General features: G+C 36.0%; 1 protein-coding gene across 5 annotated transcripts in view; it reads right to left on the bottom strand.

Moving 5' to 3' along the window:
• The window catches only part of OCA2 (OCA2 melanosomal transmembrane protein), a 196,448-nt gene that overhangs the window by 60,229 nt on the left and 118,182 nt on the right, over positions 1-18,037 (bottom strand). For all 5 annotated transcript variants that reach the window (XM_085582503.1, XM_085582486.1, XM_085582511.1 and 2 more), the window contains 3 exons: positions 7,881-8,008; positions 2,500-2,559; positions 1,839-1,943 (listed from right to left, as the gene is read on the bottom strand). In XM_085582503.1, the coding sequence (XP_085438629.1) occupies positions 1,839-1,943; positions 2,500-2,559; positions 7,881-8,008 (293 nt within the window). The remainder of the gene's footprint in view (positions 1-1,838; positions 1,944-2,499; positions 2,560-7,880; positions 8,009-18,037) is intronic.

Here is an 18,037-nt window from a genome sequence, read left to right as displayed (position 1 = left end):
AGTACACAGCTGATATCTATGATACTGCCCAGAGCTTTTTGTATCTCAAGAAACTTGATGGATTCCACATCCCAAGCCAGTACCTGATCCATCAAAACTATGACTAATGAAAAATGCAAGAGAGATCGACCCATTGTCATGACATTGGTTCACCACTGAGGGAGACTTATGGACACCTGGAGGAATTCTCTACATCTGTCTTTCATTATGATGAGTGCACATTCATTTGTGAAGCTGGAACTCTTTTCCAGGAAAGAATAGGATAATTCACAGGTACCTTATAACAGGTGCTCCATACTCCTATATCACTAGGGAATTTCAAACCAAACTCATATATAGAAGTCCTTGATTAGTGAAAAGTCATTAACAAAAGAGTTGGGTTCAATATATTTAATACTCCTCATTAGAAGTTCATAACTTTGGTGCACAGACTGAAAAATAGCCTTCCAAAACTAAATACTGCTTTTTTTTAAGAGTACAAACAAAGAATCAAAGAATCAAAAAGAATTTAAAACAAGATCTTGGGACTTAGTCACTTAGGAACATTCTGTAAGTATTTTCTGATGCAGAATGACAAAGGCTAAAGTGCAAGCCTATTCACTGAAGTAGATGAATCTCAACTCTATTTTGCCAAATAGAACATTAACATCTTAACAACTCAGCTAATGACTGCTTCCACATAGGTGAGAATATGCATGCATTTTTCTTCTTGTCTCTTCTCTCTGCCTATTAAAAAAAAAAAAATAAAATATTGTAGCAGCCTCTTATGTTCATCCCAGAACAAAATGAGAAAAAATATAAAATTAAAATAGCTTAAAATGTTGACAAGGGTCCCTTCCTGTCAATCTGTATTTGCTATCTTCAAAGATACAAAAAAAATTATCCTCAGGCATCCCAAAGGATTCTTGCACTTCAGTCCCATTTCCCAAAACATACTCATTTCATGGTACTGTCTGGTATTGCTTCAAGTCAATTTTTATAGACTAGCTGGGTATGAGGCAAAAATCTTCTAACATTCTGCATAGTACTTGAGCATTTGTTGGGAGGTGAGTCATCCCAAAACAATCTTTCCTTTCATGCCTATTGCTTGCAGTCTGTTGTGGTTAAATCAATATCATTTCACAGGAAACACCATGGTAATCAAAGAGAAATACCACACTAATATATATTTATAGAGTAGTTACAAATCTGCCCAATTTGTCACATGCCCTACAAGAAGTGTCTTAAACCTTGGCAGAGGTGAAGAGTGGACGTGACCATCCAATAATGAATGAATTACCATGCTTTAAACAGAGAACTTGATTGAATAAACCTATCTGAGCATGCCATAATTTCTTATAATTTGATACTTTTCTGATATTAAAGCTCAGCTGGCAACAAGCATTTGTTATGCTTAACATAATTTGGTGGTTTTTAAACTAATCACAAAAGTAAGTTAGCAATAAAAGGTTCAGGTGTTAAAAAAGCATTAGCATAACTACTCAGCACATAGAGGAAAAGCATTGATAGCAGTGGATGGATAGCAACAGTTTCCATCAAAAACAGTTTCCATTTTTCAAGTATGCATGTGGATATAAGAGGAGAAAATGCTAAAATGCAGCCAAAACAGTTCCTCTGCTCCCCAGCTCTGTGCAGCTGCTGGTGGCAATGGCCAGCTAGACACCTTAACTTTATGAGCTGTTTCTAATACTGATTCAATCTCTCAGGATAAAGTAAACTACAGCACAGCAGAGGTAAAAAAAAAAAAAAAAAAAAAAACAAACAGCAAATGGTAGTCAGTAAGCTCAGCTCCCTTGCCAGCACCTGGAGGTGGATGTGCAGTGCTGCACAGAGCTTACCATTGTAGCTGTGAAGGGGATGTTGTCAATCACGGAGGAGGCTAAAGCAGACACCCAGAGAACTAAAATAATGGCCACTGCCAAGCGCTGATCCTCAGGAACCACCTGGAATTGAGAGAGAGAAAATTATAACTTTGAGATCAGTATTGCTCTGTGTGTCCCTCACGGCATAATTGCACGTTCTTTAGAGTTTTAATTTATCAACATTTATTATTCCTTTAGGCCCTGAGATAGGAAAGGCATCTTAGATAAAATAGCCTAACATTTAGTAACACAATTAGAGTGCTTCTTCCAAGAAAACAAGGACTAATAGAAGTACAAAGATTGATATTTCTAATACTCAGATTTCACACAAAAATACACTGTGTGACTGTGAATTTTGACCTTTATCTGTTTATACTTTTTTCACCTTTGCATTTTTGGAGTTTTAGCCTATAGAAGAAGCTCCTCTGTTGAATTTATGGCTATATTTATTCTGTCTGCAGACAGATATATACATATTAAATATTGCCCATGCCATGGTATGACATACTTTCTTGATACTGCTGATGCAGGAATGCAATCATTAACATCAAATTCCAAATAAAATTATTCTTTATTGTTCTACTGAAGTAAAACTATTTTTCTTGACTGTTAAAAATTATAACTATTTTAAACATACCTTTATTAACAAAGCTGTCTGCTCTCCTATATAGTCTATTAAGTGCAGATGAGCTAAAGCCTGGGGTAAAGAAAAAGGACATTGATATCAACTAATGAAGTACATTATGGACTTACTTTTTCTTCACTGGATATAAGAAAAAGCAGCAATCTATTCCCATTTACAAGATATTTATATTCAACTCATTCAACTCAAGATATTTATATACTGTACTCTTGTACTGTAGTAATTTTAGGCAAGAAAAGACACAGCAGAAATTGGTGTCTGTATTTGCAGAAGCAAGTAAAGGTTGTACTGAAATGACTTGTAGTATTACTCAAGAGCATGGGACACAGGATCAGAGAATGGCTGAAATTTAAAGATTACTTTATTCAGTGGATACATGTATTCAGAAAACCTGAACACAACTGATTTTAAACCAACTTCCCCAAACCCACAATATAGATAGAAGTATATAATCTGTTTCAAGGGTTGGATGAAATCAGGCATCTCACGCTCAGTTTCAGAAGAAGAAACAGGAAAACAAACTATATTTCTATTTTATAATTATCTCCAACCCATTCAAAAAGAGGCCCAAAGCCTACAACAAAAACTACCAAAACCAGTATCCATCTGCTAAAACCAGGACAGAGATCTTGGGTGAATGGAAATTTGCACAGAGGCAGCAGCATCTGAAAGGCAGGAGATCTATTTCTCCAATGCCCAAGTTAGGCACTTGAACTAAGGAGGCGAGCCCTGTCAGCACTGGACCCCAGGATAGCCTGGGTCAGGATGCTCTGTCCTCCCTCTGAGAACCATTCCCAGCTGTTCAGGACATTTAAACAACATCCCGTGGTGCTACCACAGATGAAAATATATAGGAAGAACTTCAGTCTGCTGGCGCTAACTCGGATCTCTCCTTGGGCACACAGAACACAGACTGAGTCCTCACACCCAAGGACAGTGACCTGTGGAAACCCAGGGCAGGGGGAATATTTCTCTGTCTGCCCTGAGGGGTTCTGACTCCCAGGGAAGCACTGACTTTGACCCTCATTCATGGAGAAGGCCTCAAAAGCCTCAAAATAAACTACAGACCTCAAAAGTGTAAAATAGATTATAGAGAGTAGTATAGTATGTCACTTAGGTGAGAAATTTAACTTTTAAGATTTTTTGTGTGTTGTAGATAAGAACAAAATAGAAAGTATAAAGTGTTGTCTCGTGTTCCTTTTTCTTCCTTCTTCCTCATGGGTTTAAGTAGTATCTTGAAATTAAGTAGAAAAATTCGCATTGCGAGTCTTTAAGACTCAGTTATTAGGTTAGAAGGAAATATAATCTAAGTATCACTTCTTAATTAATCAACTTAGTTTTTAATTAAACTTAAAAGGCCTTGTAACATGAGATTGATAGCTATTTTTGTGCTGTTTTCCTACATGCAAAGTCTAGTGCAGACAGCATATTGAAATTTTGATAAAATAGCAATAAAACTATTTTATATTTTATATTTTTATATTATATTTATATTTATATTATATTTTATATTTTTATAAAACTATATTTATATTTTAAATAGCAATAAAACTAAAGAACAAAAAAGTCCTGTGCATCTCCTTTTCCTAACACGAGAGAGAGAGTCTCTCTAAGAGAGTTTTCTTTATCAAAGGAACCCCCAAAAGGAGGCTCAATGTAAAGCCAACAAAACCATAGCAACCTATTCCCTTGACCTACAAGGAAAAAGGGTAATTTAACTTGCGAGTGCTAGCCTTTAGTTCACATTGGTTTGTTTTCTTTTCTTGTAGGCATGAAGAATGAAGTACAATTTGCAGGTTTAATAAGGTATATATATTTGATGACTTCTCAGTTTCTCAGGGGAGAAAATCACATTATTTTTGGTTTAGCCTGCTGGTTGGCTCACCTTCATTTTTTTCTGCTAAGGAAAAGAATCAGTCAGCTGCAATACCTCACTTACTGACATCAGACCCTCACAGAGCTGCAGGAGTCAGTATTCACACAACACAGCTCTGTATAATCCCCCACCTGGCAGTCAGTTAGAGACCTTCAGAGACTGAAGTGGGAAAAAAAGCATTCAACTCGCATGCTGTCAAATTCCATGACAGATGCAGACAAAGATCCCAATAGGCATCGAGTGGTGTGGCACAGGACAGTGGTTTGTCAGTGACTAAGGTGTGCTCATTCAGGGTGGCAGTTTCTGTTACCTGCAGCTCAATTGGACATCAGCTGAATAAGAGTGGTTTGGGTATCACAACATAGTAAATTTGGCCCAGAAATACTAATTTTTTAAATAATACATTGAGCAAGAAAAGGTTTATGCACAATTGAAGATACAGCATACAGAAAACAAGCAGCAAAATACAGGCACATATCCCATACGTTTGAAAAAAAAAGGAACGTTTTTTTCATTATTTTGGCTTCCCAGGAGAATAATGCCTAAGAAATTAATTCTTGTTGTTGATTTTAAGTTACCATTTTCTTTCTAAGCTACCTGTGTTGCTTTATCAACTCAAAGGTAATGACATGGCTTTTTAAATGTATGTAAATGCAATATTCTTAATAAACAGCAATAATTTATGTATGATTGCTGTGTTCACACTTCAAAATAAACTTCATATAGTTGTCAGCTATTAGAGCCCAGATTTACATTCAATTAATATTGCTGCCTTATTACTTATCTACTAACAGAATGTATTACTTTTCAGTAACACTCCAAATTCATTCTGGAACTCAAAAACAGACATTCAGGACACACACATCACTCCTGCAAAATAGTCTGCAGGTAGCCCATTTCATTAGAGATGGTGACAATACTAATCACATAAATAATTTTAGGATGACTCTATGATCTCCAGGCCAACCTCCTGCAAGCACCTAAGTGCAAGTCAGCAATTAGCACCCTGCCACTGTCCTCCCCTGCATGTAAACTGCACAGAGGGTCTCCTGGATATCCCTGTGTCTTCTAAGAGGAGTAAGCATTATTGCACTAATTGGTGTCTTCAGGCACACTCGTTCCTGTGGGGCAGTTCACAACAGAGCTTTTCTGCAGAAAGAAATCATGTGCCATTTTAAAACAAAGTCTAATTTATGCATAAAAATTTTCATTAATACTCTTGTGGACAGTATGTCATGATGACTCTTGTAAATAAACTCTGCCTGAAGAAATTAAGGTAACATGCCAATTTCTACTATAAAACTGAACAAAGAACTGTAATCCTGAGAGTCATAGGGACTTATTTTAGAGACAGAAGAAGTAGAAATATTTTTATAGCATGTAACAGCCACTTGTAGATAAAGACTAAAAAGACAGTTGTAAAGATTAATTACCCAGGGTACACAATAAAAAACAAGAGAGCTCCAAAGGATTTCCAAGGTTTTCATGGTAAATGATGCACCAGACTGGACTGATTGACCTCCAAAGGCAGAACCTTTAGGAGTTCCCCTGTGGTTCAGGAACTCAAATTATGTTTTCCAAAATATCTGGAACTCAAATTACATTTTCCAAAATTACTTGCAGCTTAGGTCCCACACAGATTTTTAAATCTGCCTTTTAATAGGAAAGAAAACATTTGCAGCAGCAGGAAACAGCTTCAGACTGGGAACTATCCAAGCTGAAGGATCTCCAAGGGTGAGCAATATGAGCTGGCAATTTCTGGATGCCCTAAACTATGGAAAGATTTCTTATACTTCAATGTATATCTTTGTTTTGACCAGTCTCTTCTTGACACTGGTAACTTAAAGGAAAAAAAAATGCCCTGGAAAGGACTGTCACCTACTCATCTAATAGATTCAGATAAAAATTAGCAGTGATGATATACACAGAACATTTTCTCGTTCATTGTGGGGAAGAATTTAATGTCTTGTATTTTTTTCTTCTTTATCTGGACAAGTCTCTTTCATGACTTAAACTGCTGTTATTCTAGAAAGCCAGGAAAAATATTATTTCATTAGCAAACTATTCACTGGTGACATGAGAAACCAAAAAAATGAAGTTCAGTGAATTATAATAGTTGTATCCAAAGTCTGGCAGTAAACAGCAAATAAATTCCTGTGTATTTTACTACGGTATTGTTTAGTCACACAGCACTCAAAACACAGCCAGTCAATCCAAGTTCAAACAATAAATACATCAGGAAACACAACTAATAGACTGTTACAAAAGCAGTAGACAAAATTAACATGACTTCAGCATTGATTGCCTATAAGAGCTAGAAATTCAAGGTTATGTGGAACCTCATAAAATGGAGAACTAAAAATTTCCTGTTCTAATGAGCATACAATAAATCAATATTTCCTGATTAACTTTAGACTTAGTAGCTTGCAAAAAACTTCATAATGATAATCAGAGTTTCCACTCATCTTCTTGAAGGTACCAGATTTTGACTTCCACTTTGGCATTAATTAGAGCTAATTTGATAGGTTCTTGTTTCTATTTGCTTCAAATGTTGTCCCTGCTACTGCTGTTGATATTTTTTTAATAGATTCTAATTTCCAGATTCTTGGGATCTTTGAAATTACTGGAAGGAAGAGGGGAGGAGAGAGACTATATGAGCAAACTAGTTATCATAGGCTTTTCCCAGGCTTCTCACTCAGGCAATTCACTGTGGTCACTTGGATGTTGTCAGTCATGTTTCCACAACATTATTACATCATTTAAACCCAACAATTAACAACTGAAAAACAGTCAATATTCTAGAAGCCTATAATGTGAGTATCTACACAAAAAAAGTCCAAACACTTGCGGTAAGAATAAATCCTCTGAAGCTATACAAAAGCATCAAATAGGGAATAAAACAGAATAGGACGGACATGGATGTTATCAAACAGACTAGCACACAGAAAATACACATCAAGATATCCAGGCATTTCAAGAGCTGAATATTTTTTAAATTAGCATTGCAAACTGAAATTCAGTGTTATTTTCCTTTCAAATCACACTCCCATTAAATATCTTAGGCCATTTGGTAGTCAGCATGTAGCAGACAGCACTAGAAACATTTTTCACCTCTAGTTTAATCTTGTTCTTTTATTTTTCCTATCATCTGTATAAATAATTGTAAACAAATACATAAATACACATAAAATATCTGCACACATAGACCAACAATAAACCCAGAAGCTGAAATTTAAATTATAGAAAAATGATTGTGTCAGATACATTCAACAAAAGCAGAATATGGAAAGAGAATGAGACCAAGTTTATAATGAAAATTTAAATATGAAAGTGGTCCAACTAACTTTCATTCTCTACTATTTCACTCTGTATTACCATAACTACATTTGATCAACAATATTCCAGTGGGATTGAACCAGCAGAAGGCCTGTCTCCAGGAACATAATTCACATTTGAAATCTTTTTCAATTTTTCAGTCTTTAGAATCAGACAATATTACCTCCATGAGAACAAACAATGCTGCAAAGAAAAGGAGGGTTGCCCACTCAACTCTGTTCAATATCATCTCAAAATCATGGATGTCTGCTAGCACTAGCAGCCAAAGGGCTCCCAACATGGCAATCCAGCCTGCATAAGAGAAAAAGAGAAAAATGCTTCACACTTCACAGACTTGTTATGTGCTACCAACATGTGAGTTACAGTATTGTGATTGTCAAAGATTTTTGTCATACTTTTGCTCTAGAACAATGAAAAGTTCACAGACATCACAGGATGAATGCTCTCTGCTTTCAAATTAAAATAAAATCTAAAATAAAAAAAACACAGCAAGTAAGTCAGAGTTAGGTTACCCCAATAATCAATGGGTTTGGATCACAGAGAAACCTTTAGGTACATAGGAATAGTAAAGGATTCTGCAACTCCTGAAAGGCTGGCTGCATCCCCTGGACCTTGAAGTCTCAGTGGCTGCCTGTTCCCAAAGATAACCAAGAAAGGAAACTGAGAGAAAATGCAAATCAAATGCACAATTAGCCAGAAAATGGAAATAGTGAATCTCCTGTCTGCGCAAGGCTCAGTTTCACACGCACAGTTAAAATTTTTTTCTAGAGCTGCTTGATCCTCCTAGTTCATTTGTCTTATAACTCACAGAATTCCCACAGCAGCAGAGGAAAGAGAACTGTCAGTTCTATCTACCACAACTTTTCAATAGCAAAGTTGATTTGTTGTATTATAAAACAAAGCAAATCTCTTAATGAAAATTAAATTTATTTAGTCTGAACATAAAAGAAAGGTTTATGGAAATGTACTGCCTAATTTTCTTCTGTTGTCTTGGCTGTTTTCTGAATTCTGTTAAAAACAGTGGGCCAACTCCACGTTAAATAAATAAAGATGATGGCAATTCCTATTAGAATACTGCAAGGGACCGTAGCTATGTGCTGATTTGAAGTAGCAGAATTTTAACTACTGTTTTATAAAAAACCTATGTGACAACATAACATTTTCTCACATACATTTTGAATGTAATTAAAACAAAGTGAAAAATTAAAGAATTTCTCATTACTTATTGGACAATCTGTGAAAATATCTTGGTATTATTCCAACCCTTCTGTCTCCAATAATAATGAATCAACTAGAACATGCTATATGGAGAAAACAATTAATCACTAAAGTTAATGAAGTGATACAGAATTGCAGAAGAGGGGGATGGAGCCAGGCATTTTCTATCACCATGAGTGTTATCAGCACACATTAGCTTCAAGCATGCAGCTTTGCATGAGCGAACAGTGCCCAGCCTTACAATATTGTTCCCTGAGAATACAGACAGGCAAGGGAGGTGTCACCCCGCTGTGCTTCAGCAGTGCAGCTCTCCAGAGGAAAGTGCAAACACATCAGCTGCCAGTTGTGGCTGCACAGAGCTGATTTCAGTCTGGGGAGAGGTGAGGGGAGGAGAGGACAGGAGGGGAGAGGACAGGACAGGAGAGACTTTCTTGGAATCTTTTATTCCCTATGAAGTATTTTTAAACATATTAAAGGACACATTAAAGACTGGCTTCTCTGTTCATTTTTTTTTTTTTTCTAGCTTCCTAGACCACAAAACAGAGCAATGAAGAAGAGAAATAGAAATAATTTTTAAAAATAACTTCTCATTACTCTAGTAAAAACAAAGCCCATTTACTCTTCGACAGACCACTTCCTTTACTGCCTTTTAGTGCCGCTGCTTCATAACAACTGATGTCCCAGAAAGAGAACTTAGACAGAAACCAAATCTACATTCTATTTCTACCTGTTGAAGAGGGTGACAGTTTTTATTTATTTTAGGGAAAAGGAAATGAAATTTTATTATAAAATGCATCTTGCAAATTTATAATGCATTCTTCATAAGAAGAGATGTCTTTTGCCTGGTACCAGAAAAAAAGTACAGTAGAAAATTGTTAAGGGCTTTGCTTTTCTTATACCCAGTAGGGAAAACCACCTTTGTAATAATATTTAGCTCATGCAGAGTGGAACACAATTGCAATCCTACTCAAAAAAAAAAAAAAAACACTTATTTTAAAATAATCAAGTAGATGAACTTGAAAATATAAAACAATCCAATAGAATAAAATAGGACTCTAGAATTTGAAGGTAGGCAGGAGAAAGAGAAAAAAATAAGGAGAAAAATTACTGTGTAATTTGTAGGCCTTTCAAATGCTCATTAAGAAGAATTTGCATTCTTCAGCAAAAGTAATTTTGACCTACTACCTCATAGTAGCAGGTCAGAAGCATAGAAGCATAACAAGATTCCTCTGAACAAAGTGAAAATGTGTATGCTGTATGTTCATTTTATATGCACAGAATTTGGAGTAATGCATTTATGAAGACTGAGAAAATTCCACTTTTCTGAAAGTGAAATGGCACTTGAGATATTTGAACTAAAAGCCAAAGTCAGGATAACACCGCATGATCCTACTGATGGCCTGGGCAAATCAGCAGGTGACTCAAGACAGATCAAGATAATACATTTAGGTAGGAAGAGATAAAACTGTAAAAATCCAGGATGGGAAGCAACTGGATGTCAAATAGTCTTCCAGAAAACACTTGAGAAATACAGTGTATCACAACTAAATCTCATGGCCCACTGAAATACAGAACCGGGGTTATAAATAGCAAATTCTGGGAAGCAACCTCTGCTCTCCTCATCCCTAGCAAACCCTCAGAATATATACTGTAAGATGCATACTCATTAGGAAATCTGAGGCAGAGAAGGAAGCACAATCAACAGCCTGAAGATTTTGAGGAAAAATGTGAAGAATCCAGGATACTTAGCTCAAAGGTAAGATGATTTAAGAGTCCTGACAAGCCTTTGGGTAAACACCTAAAGGGCAGAGAGCAACCCATTTGTGTCAGCAGTAATGGGTAAGACAAGAGTGAAAAGAAGATGTTAATAGCAGTGACTATGACTCAGGCATCACAATATTCAGGATCACACATTTATAGTGGTTGAGAAATAATATTTTTTTTAAAAAGCATCAAGATCAGCTTCTGCCAGATGAAAATATAGTACTCCAATCTGCAAAGAATGAAAGGGACACACTGATTTTTTTATATGTTTTTCTCAAAGTATGATTTTAGTTTTCTGTGCTTTTTAAAATTCTTCGTCATTGTAGCTTGAGAATGTATGCCAGTCCGTCATATAGTATGGTGTAATCTTAATGTAGTATATGCTTCATCATCCTTTTATACAAGCCTATAAAATTGCGGTGAAAAAGTTTAATCAAAGACATACCTCCAGCAGTGCTTGCTCTACTCACAGAAAGTTTTATCAGTATAACGAAAAAGTTCTGTATTTTGGTTTATTCAAATTTTGTTTTATTTTATCAGGCATCCCTGAAAATATACATTCTGAAATCTTGCTGAATATTTCTAAGAAGTGCTTGCTGTCCACTGGTAAATGCTCTTTTATCTTTAATATTATTTTTTTTAATATGAAGTTACCTTTTCACAAAACAACTTGCTGCTCTTTTGAGCAGTCTCTTTTCACAGGCTTAGCTTCATGGAAATAATTTTATATTCTTTACTATTTTTAGCGCCATACTTTCAGGCAACTCCTTGAGGGAGAGAACAGTAAAGGTGACAGTCCAAGTCTTGCACCACACCAGTATACTTGTACCAGATACTTGGTAAAATAAAAGAGGAATAAAAATATGGAAAAAATAGGTGGAAGCTATAATCCCATGCAAGGCAAAAGAAGCAGGATCCTATGTTGAACAAGGCAATTATACATTAAAAACCAGAAGCATTGCATAAAAAAGGTAAAGAACTGACTGCTCTGTGATCCCAGATCCCATGTGCCTTAGGATAGGATATGCTGGGCTTTGTTGAATAGTTATAATAGTATGAAGTTCGAATCTGAAGTCATATTCACCATTGTATTGTAATGTCAACACCTAGCTTCATTAACTCTCCAAACACAATTTCTACACACAAGCAGTAGACAGACAAGTAAGTGATGTTTGGACATTTCTACAGCTGGGTACTCCATCTCCTGAGAGGAGCTAGCAGATATATAGCTGTCTGTATCGCACCTATCTGTAAGTCTGAAATATTACAGAGCACTCTCAGTAAAGGTCACTGCAAACAAACACACTCTATTGCCATAGCCTTATTGACTTTAGTGAATAAAAAATAATTTGAGGAGCTGCAAACATCAAGACAAAGGAAAGGTCGACTTCTCTAGAAGTGAGCAATAAAGATCAAAGGCTGCACTAGCAGAACCAGTAACCTTGTTTTTTTCTCATCAAGGTATTGTACAAGCATAATTACCCATTTTTAAAGACAACTGTGAAATTTCAAGGCAGAATTTCTTGAAAATTATCCTAAAATAAATTGAGACTGCAAGGATCATGGGAAGCAGATCACTTGTACTTTCACAAGCAAAGTATTTTGCTGACAGGGATGAATAATGAACACCTGGACCAGGCTCTCTGAATCTGAGTCAATGCTGACTGCATTGATTTAGTTCTGTTCCAACATTCTCATTATTAAAATATTATTGTCAAATTTAGTTTTAACTCCTGTTCGTGTACACTCTACCAGGAATGCTTTTGACATGACTATGAATCAAAGATGTATGAAGTCTCTCAGATATAGTTATGCCCATTCTCATTTTTAAGAAACAGTTTGCATTTTCATGGTGCAATCAAGTCTCTATGCCACATATCAGAGGCCAGCAGGCAGGTCCCATGCAGAGCTCTTCTTGTCCTCAATGTTAAAGTACTAGACCACCTAAACCAACACCACCACGTGTCACAAGAGATAACAGAGTAAATGGATGAAGCACAGGCAGGGAGGTTAAGAGTACTAAATGAGAACAAATATATCAACCTCCACTGGCGATGGTAGCTGATGGCACCTGGGGAAAAGGGCTGCAGCAAACATACCTACAATGATCTGGAAGAGTGTCTAGAAAAGCCTGAAGATTTTGAAAGAAGACAGCTAAAGTGTTTGCTCTATTCTTAGTATGTCTTTCTGCATTGTACTGGATGCTCTCACCAGATACTACAACACATTGCTTTGTCTATTGCACAAATTGACCATTGTCAGATCAGCAATTAAAAAACAACTTTAGTCATGGAAAGCAGTGTTATGGTTTCATATAGGTAAAGCATTAATGGAAAATGGTAAGGGAAGAAATAAATTGCCACAGACAAGAGTTCATGAGTACCTGCAGCTAAAAGAAATACATAAGATCATAAAAAAGAATCCAGGTTTTTCAGCAACTCAACTGTGGTTAGTTACAGATGATAGAGTAAACCTATGAGATGGTAAAAAACCATTTTAGGGGTAACAAAAAGCACAAGAAAAAACACATATAATACACATACAACACACCTCTATAATATAATCAGGTATAATGTAAAGCTGAAAACCAAATTTGAAAAAGTAAAGTGTAAAACTTCAGAAAATATATAAAAATGGGATCAAGTGGACTCAAGCACAGGAATTAAGAAACCATCAACACCAACATTATTTACATCTTGGCAAAGAAGAGGAAGACACCCCTACACGTCATCTCATCCCAGCAAAACCTCAAGCTATCAACACTGTGTTGTGACTCCTTCCAGCCTAAATGTCTGATGCTTAGCACCCTGGAGAATATCAAAGGGAGACCCTAACAACAGGGGGAAAAAAGGGAGATGATACTGGGATTATTCCTTTGCGTTTTGAGTGGATTTTTGGGTGGAGGAGTTTGGGATGGGTTTGTTTGGAGGAGGGGGAGGATAAATTGGTTTGTTGCTTGCTTACTTGGTTGGTTTTTTACAACAGTGTATACCAGATAATGTTAATGAGTTTTGCTTTGTATTGATTAGTTAATTTAGACTCTAAGTGTTAATATTATCATAAAATGAATAATAACTGCTTGCTTTGGTTGCACTGATACAACTTTTAATTAGACTGACAATAAATTCTCAGCTCCAGACAGGGGGGATGTTCCCCTTTTTGTCCAGAATATCACAAGCTTAAGGAGGCCATGGAGACTTTGAGAGCAGAAGCCTACTGCCATGTACAGAGAAGGTAATCCAAATGTTTTGAAGGCCAAAGCCATTTACTTTATTGAAATATGTGAAGGAGTTTCCAGGCAACTAGAGATTATTCAGGATGGTATTTTTAGCTCTACAGAAAAGGTCAACAAATGTTACTTCCCAAGTTTTGCATATGTTTGCCTAGTTTATCAAGTCATGTTAGAAAGCTTTCCAAAATTATGAAATAAAATTTAAATTAAAATGGGGGGAGGGGAAGAATAGAGACAAAGAAAATAGTCATTGTGACAGCTTTAAGTGCAGTTGACAATATCATTTGAGACATTACTTAGAGGAGTCAACACCTACAAGCTTTTATCAGCTAAAACTGATTCATTTCCTAGACCTAAATAATTTCTAGATAAATTTTAGCTTTCATGACAAATTAAAGACCAAATGTGCACTTTTCACAATGAGGATATAGAGACATAGGAAGTGAAATATAAGATGTGCTAAACTGAATGTCATTCTTGGCATCTGGCCAATGCTTTCTTAAATCTAGATTGTTCACCAGTTTTTATATCTTAATAGCTGTCTTGTCAGGATTTTTTGTTTTCTTAGGCATTAAAAAACTATACATCAGCTTATTAAATTGGTCTGTGATTTTTTTTGTCATATATTTTATAAAACAACTCCTCAATAACACTGAGTAGCTCTATAATAAACATTTCATTTGAACTATTGCACAAATTAACCTGAAACCAAACATAAGGGAAATATAAGCACTTTCTTTTTTCTTCCTCTCCATGGGGACAAACACATTTTTTAAGTCATTTTTTCTGTTTGTGTAAATATTGTTTTACTGTTTGTAAGCAAATGTCATACTTATACAATTCCACCATCACATAGAATAGTGGCAGAACATAGTTCAATCTATTTATCACTGATAAGAGATGGGGAAAATGTTCCAGAATAAAATTTCAAAGTACAGAATTAAGAGCCTTTGACATTAACACTCCTCTCCTGCTAATGGGACCTGCCCACACCCTTCTCAACCCTGTGCTCCTCTACAAGGATATATAAATCTTTTGGATCTGAAGAATTCTGCTGCCCACTGGAAGACAGAATCTTTCTCACAGGGCTGTGAAGGAGAGGTTCAACTTTAAAAGCACCTTCACGATTCTAAAGAAGCCTCTTGGCACAAGTTCAAATGCACATACATAACCTGTCCTAGGGCCCACATAAAAGCTGAGGTGGGGAGCGGGGGAAGCAGCTTCCTAGCATGCATCTTCGGAACAAAACCACACAGATTACATTTATTTCACTTGTGGAATACTGCAGATACTTAGCTTACATGATCACCTAATTTAGTCAAAGAAGTCTAAGTTAAAGACTTCTGCCACTGGTTACAGCATTGCAACTCATGCAAGCTTTTACACACACACATACTGACCCTACAGATCTGTCTCAAAGCTATTAGCAAAGAATCATTCCTGCAGTGAACTCCTAATTTAAATGTTACAGAAAATAGTTTAGGTTAGTTGTTAAAATCTTATTAGGCTGCAGCAATGGAGAAGTGGAATCATTGTTTCTAAGGAAATATTGGGATGAAATTTCACATATTCTGTGATGAAAAAACAAATGTAAGTTTGTGAGGCTCTCTAGGACTGTGCAGCTCTCTTTTCCTCTCTAAGCAAGCTACCTGATAAGTGCCACTCGGTTTTAACTCTGTGATAATTATTGGTTCATCTATGTAAATTACAGTGTAAGCTGAAAATTGAACATGTCCACAGAAACATATTAAAATCAAAAGCAGGATATAAATCAAAAGCACATAAAGAGGAGAAACTTTAAATCACATCCACTTCCCTGAATTTGAGAAGTGACTCCTCTCTCCAGTTAAGACAAAATGTTGGTTATAATTTGCATAATAGTCTCTGCGGACATAATGGAGGGAGGAGACTGTTCCACTGAGGCCCTTTCCCATTAAGGCATTTAATTTCTCATGTGAATGTGAACAATTTTTCTGTAAATTATGAAAACTAGTTAATAAATATGGCAATTGCTATTCAAAAGAGTGACAATACAACAAGAGTCATCCATATCTACACCAACTGATTACATTTCTCCTTTCTTACATTTCTCCTTTAATGCTCTGGCAATAAAATAAAGTGAAGAAAATAGAGGCCAGCTTACATTAAATGAAAACAGTTCATTTTCCTATTTCTCCACTATTTCAGTCACAGTTTTAAAATGTTTCAGAGATGCAAGATACAACTAGTGACTGTAAAGAGCAAAAAGAGATCTTGGGACCCCCAAAAGTAGCTGTAGCAGAATCTGCAGATTAAATCCACAGTAAGGAGGACAGAATAAAGTTTTGCAAGAGAAAGAAGTCTCATCAAACAAGATAACCTTTGCTTGTAAATATTGAGGAATTTCAGCTTTAGTGCAAGAATGATGAGGGAAATTCAGATCTAGGATGTTTGCCTGACAGTAATGACATAGAATACTGACTATACACCTTGTCCTACTGCCCAGAAAGGTCATAGTGATCATTGTCAGTTACTTGAATGTTCCTAAAGTTAGTTATAAGTTCCTAAATTTGGGGAGTTTGCTAACACTACTTTGGTTAATCATACCAAAAATGGAACCAGGCTGAATCACAGCTGCTGATCTCCTCCACTGATTAGTGACAATCCCAAAGATTATTCTGAGGGAAGATGAAGGTAATTAGCTTAAATATTGATGTCTGAAGGATCACAGATTCCCATGGCACCAAAAATACCAGAATGGGCTCAGGCATTAGCATTAAGACATGACTCCTCTGTACAAGTGAAAAAAAATTAAAGACAGCTCCCTCCAGTGAGCAAATGGTAGTGAATCAGTGAAGAAGAAGTGAATACAAAAGATCTCTTCCTGTCCCCTTGCTTAAATAATTCATCGAAGGAACATGAGAAAAGCCAAGGATGGTAACACCATAGGTTTACCTGTGCAAAAGTCATGTCTTTAACAGGGAAAATGGTGGTGATAAGGCAGGAATTAATATACAAATAAGGCAAAACCACAATTGTATTTCTCCTGGTATCCCATCCTAGCTTCCAGCAGCCTGTAGCCAAAATTAAGGCAGTATTTCCTCTCTGAATCAGGAACAATCTAATCTCTTTGCTCTTGGGCTTTCACCTTGTTCCTTAAGTATGAGAGCAACAGAGTTTGTTGTAACCTTTTAAAGCAGAAGAAGATATTCTCATGTCTCAGAAACTAGTGAGTCTGGCCCTGGCAAAGAGGTGTCCAGAGATGGAAGGGAGCAAGAGTGAGGGAATCTGCAAGAACAGGCTGCCTGCATTGCATGCAGAAAGCATGGAGAGGCAAGCAAAAGCAGGGCCACAGAGATAATGGGTCCCTCTCCACAGATATTACTAGAAGGAACTGTACAAAGTTCAGCAGCTCAGCAACTCATTGAACTGGCTATAACCAAATGAAAGATAAAGCACCTTCCCCACAAGAGAAGAAGGAATTAAGCCGTAAATGATTTTGCTATTTTTTCTGACCCAGTCACTTTGAGCGCTCCCTTCAAAAAATATAGCTTAAAATTTCAACAAAATTTTACTTTATATTACTTTCTAAATCTTTTTCAGGCATCTTAATATAGTTCGAAGTTCTAGACATGCCTGCCTAAAAGATAAAAAACAAAACAGTAGCCAGGTACAATTCTCAAAGGGGCTTAATTTCATCCTTTGTCATCTTTTCTCAGATGTTTTAATAATGCTTTATCAATAAAACAAAATCTCATGTGGCCAAATAAAAGTAGTGTAGGAGTCTTATAGTTTTTAGTATCTGGGTTGTTTTTTTTTTTTTAAGTCTCAGTACTAATCTTTTATTAACTTAGATATTTCATAGAATTACACTAAATAAATTAATGAACAGGCACAAGAAAACTGAATATGAAAGAGTTTTGTATTTCAAAAGGTAGCTAAGTATGTAAATTTTATTATTTAAATTAAAATGTCAGTACCTTCAAATTATATTAATGATTCCATGTTCATAATGAAAAAATGTATCAAGGCTTGGGACTGATACAGAATTTAAAAATCTTTCTAATTCTCCCTACCAACTGCAATTTAAAGATATTAGATTTCTAACACTTCAACCTCTGTATAAA

Source organism: Lonchura striata, chromosome 1 (genome assembly GCF_050655825.1).
Source record: "Lonchura striata isolate lonStrDom1 chromosome 1, ASM5065582v1, whole genome shotgun sequence".
NCBI classification, from domain to species: domain Eukaryota; kingdom Metazoa; phylum Chordata; class Aves; order Passeriformes; family Estrildidae; genus Lonchura; species Lonchura striata.
The sequence above is the reverse complement of the archived record's forward strand: the minus strand, read 5'-3'. Positions and strand labels throughout refer to the sequence as shown.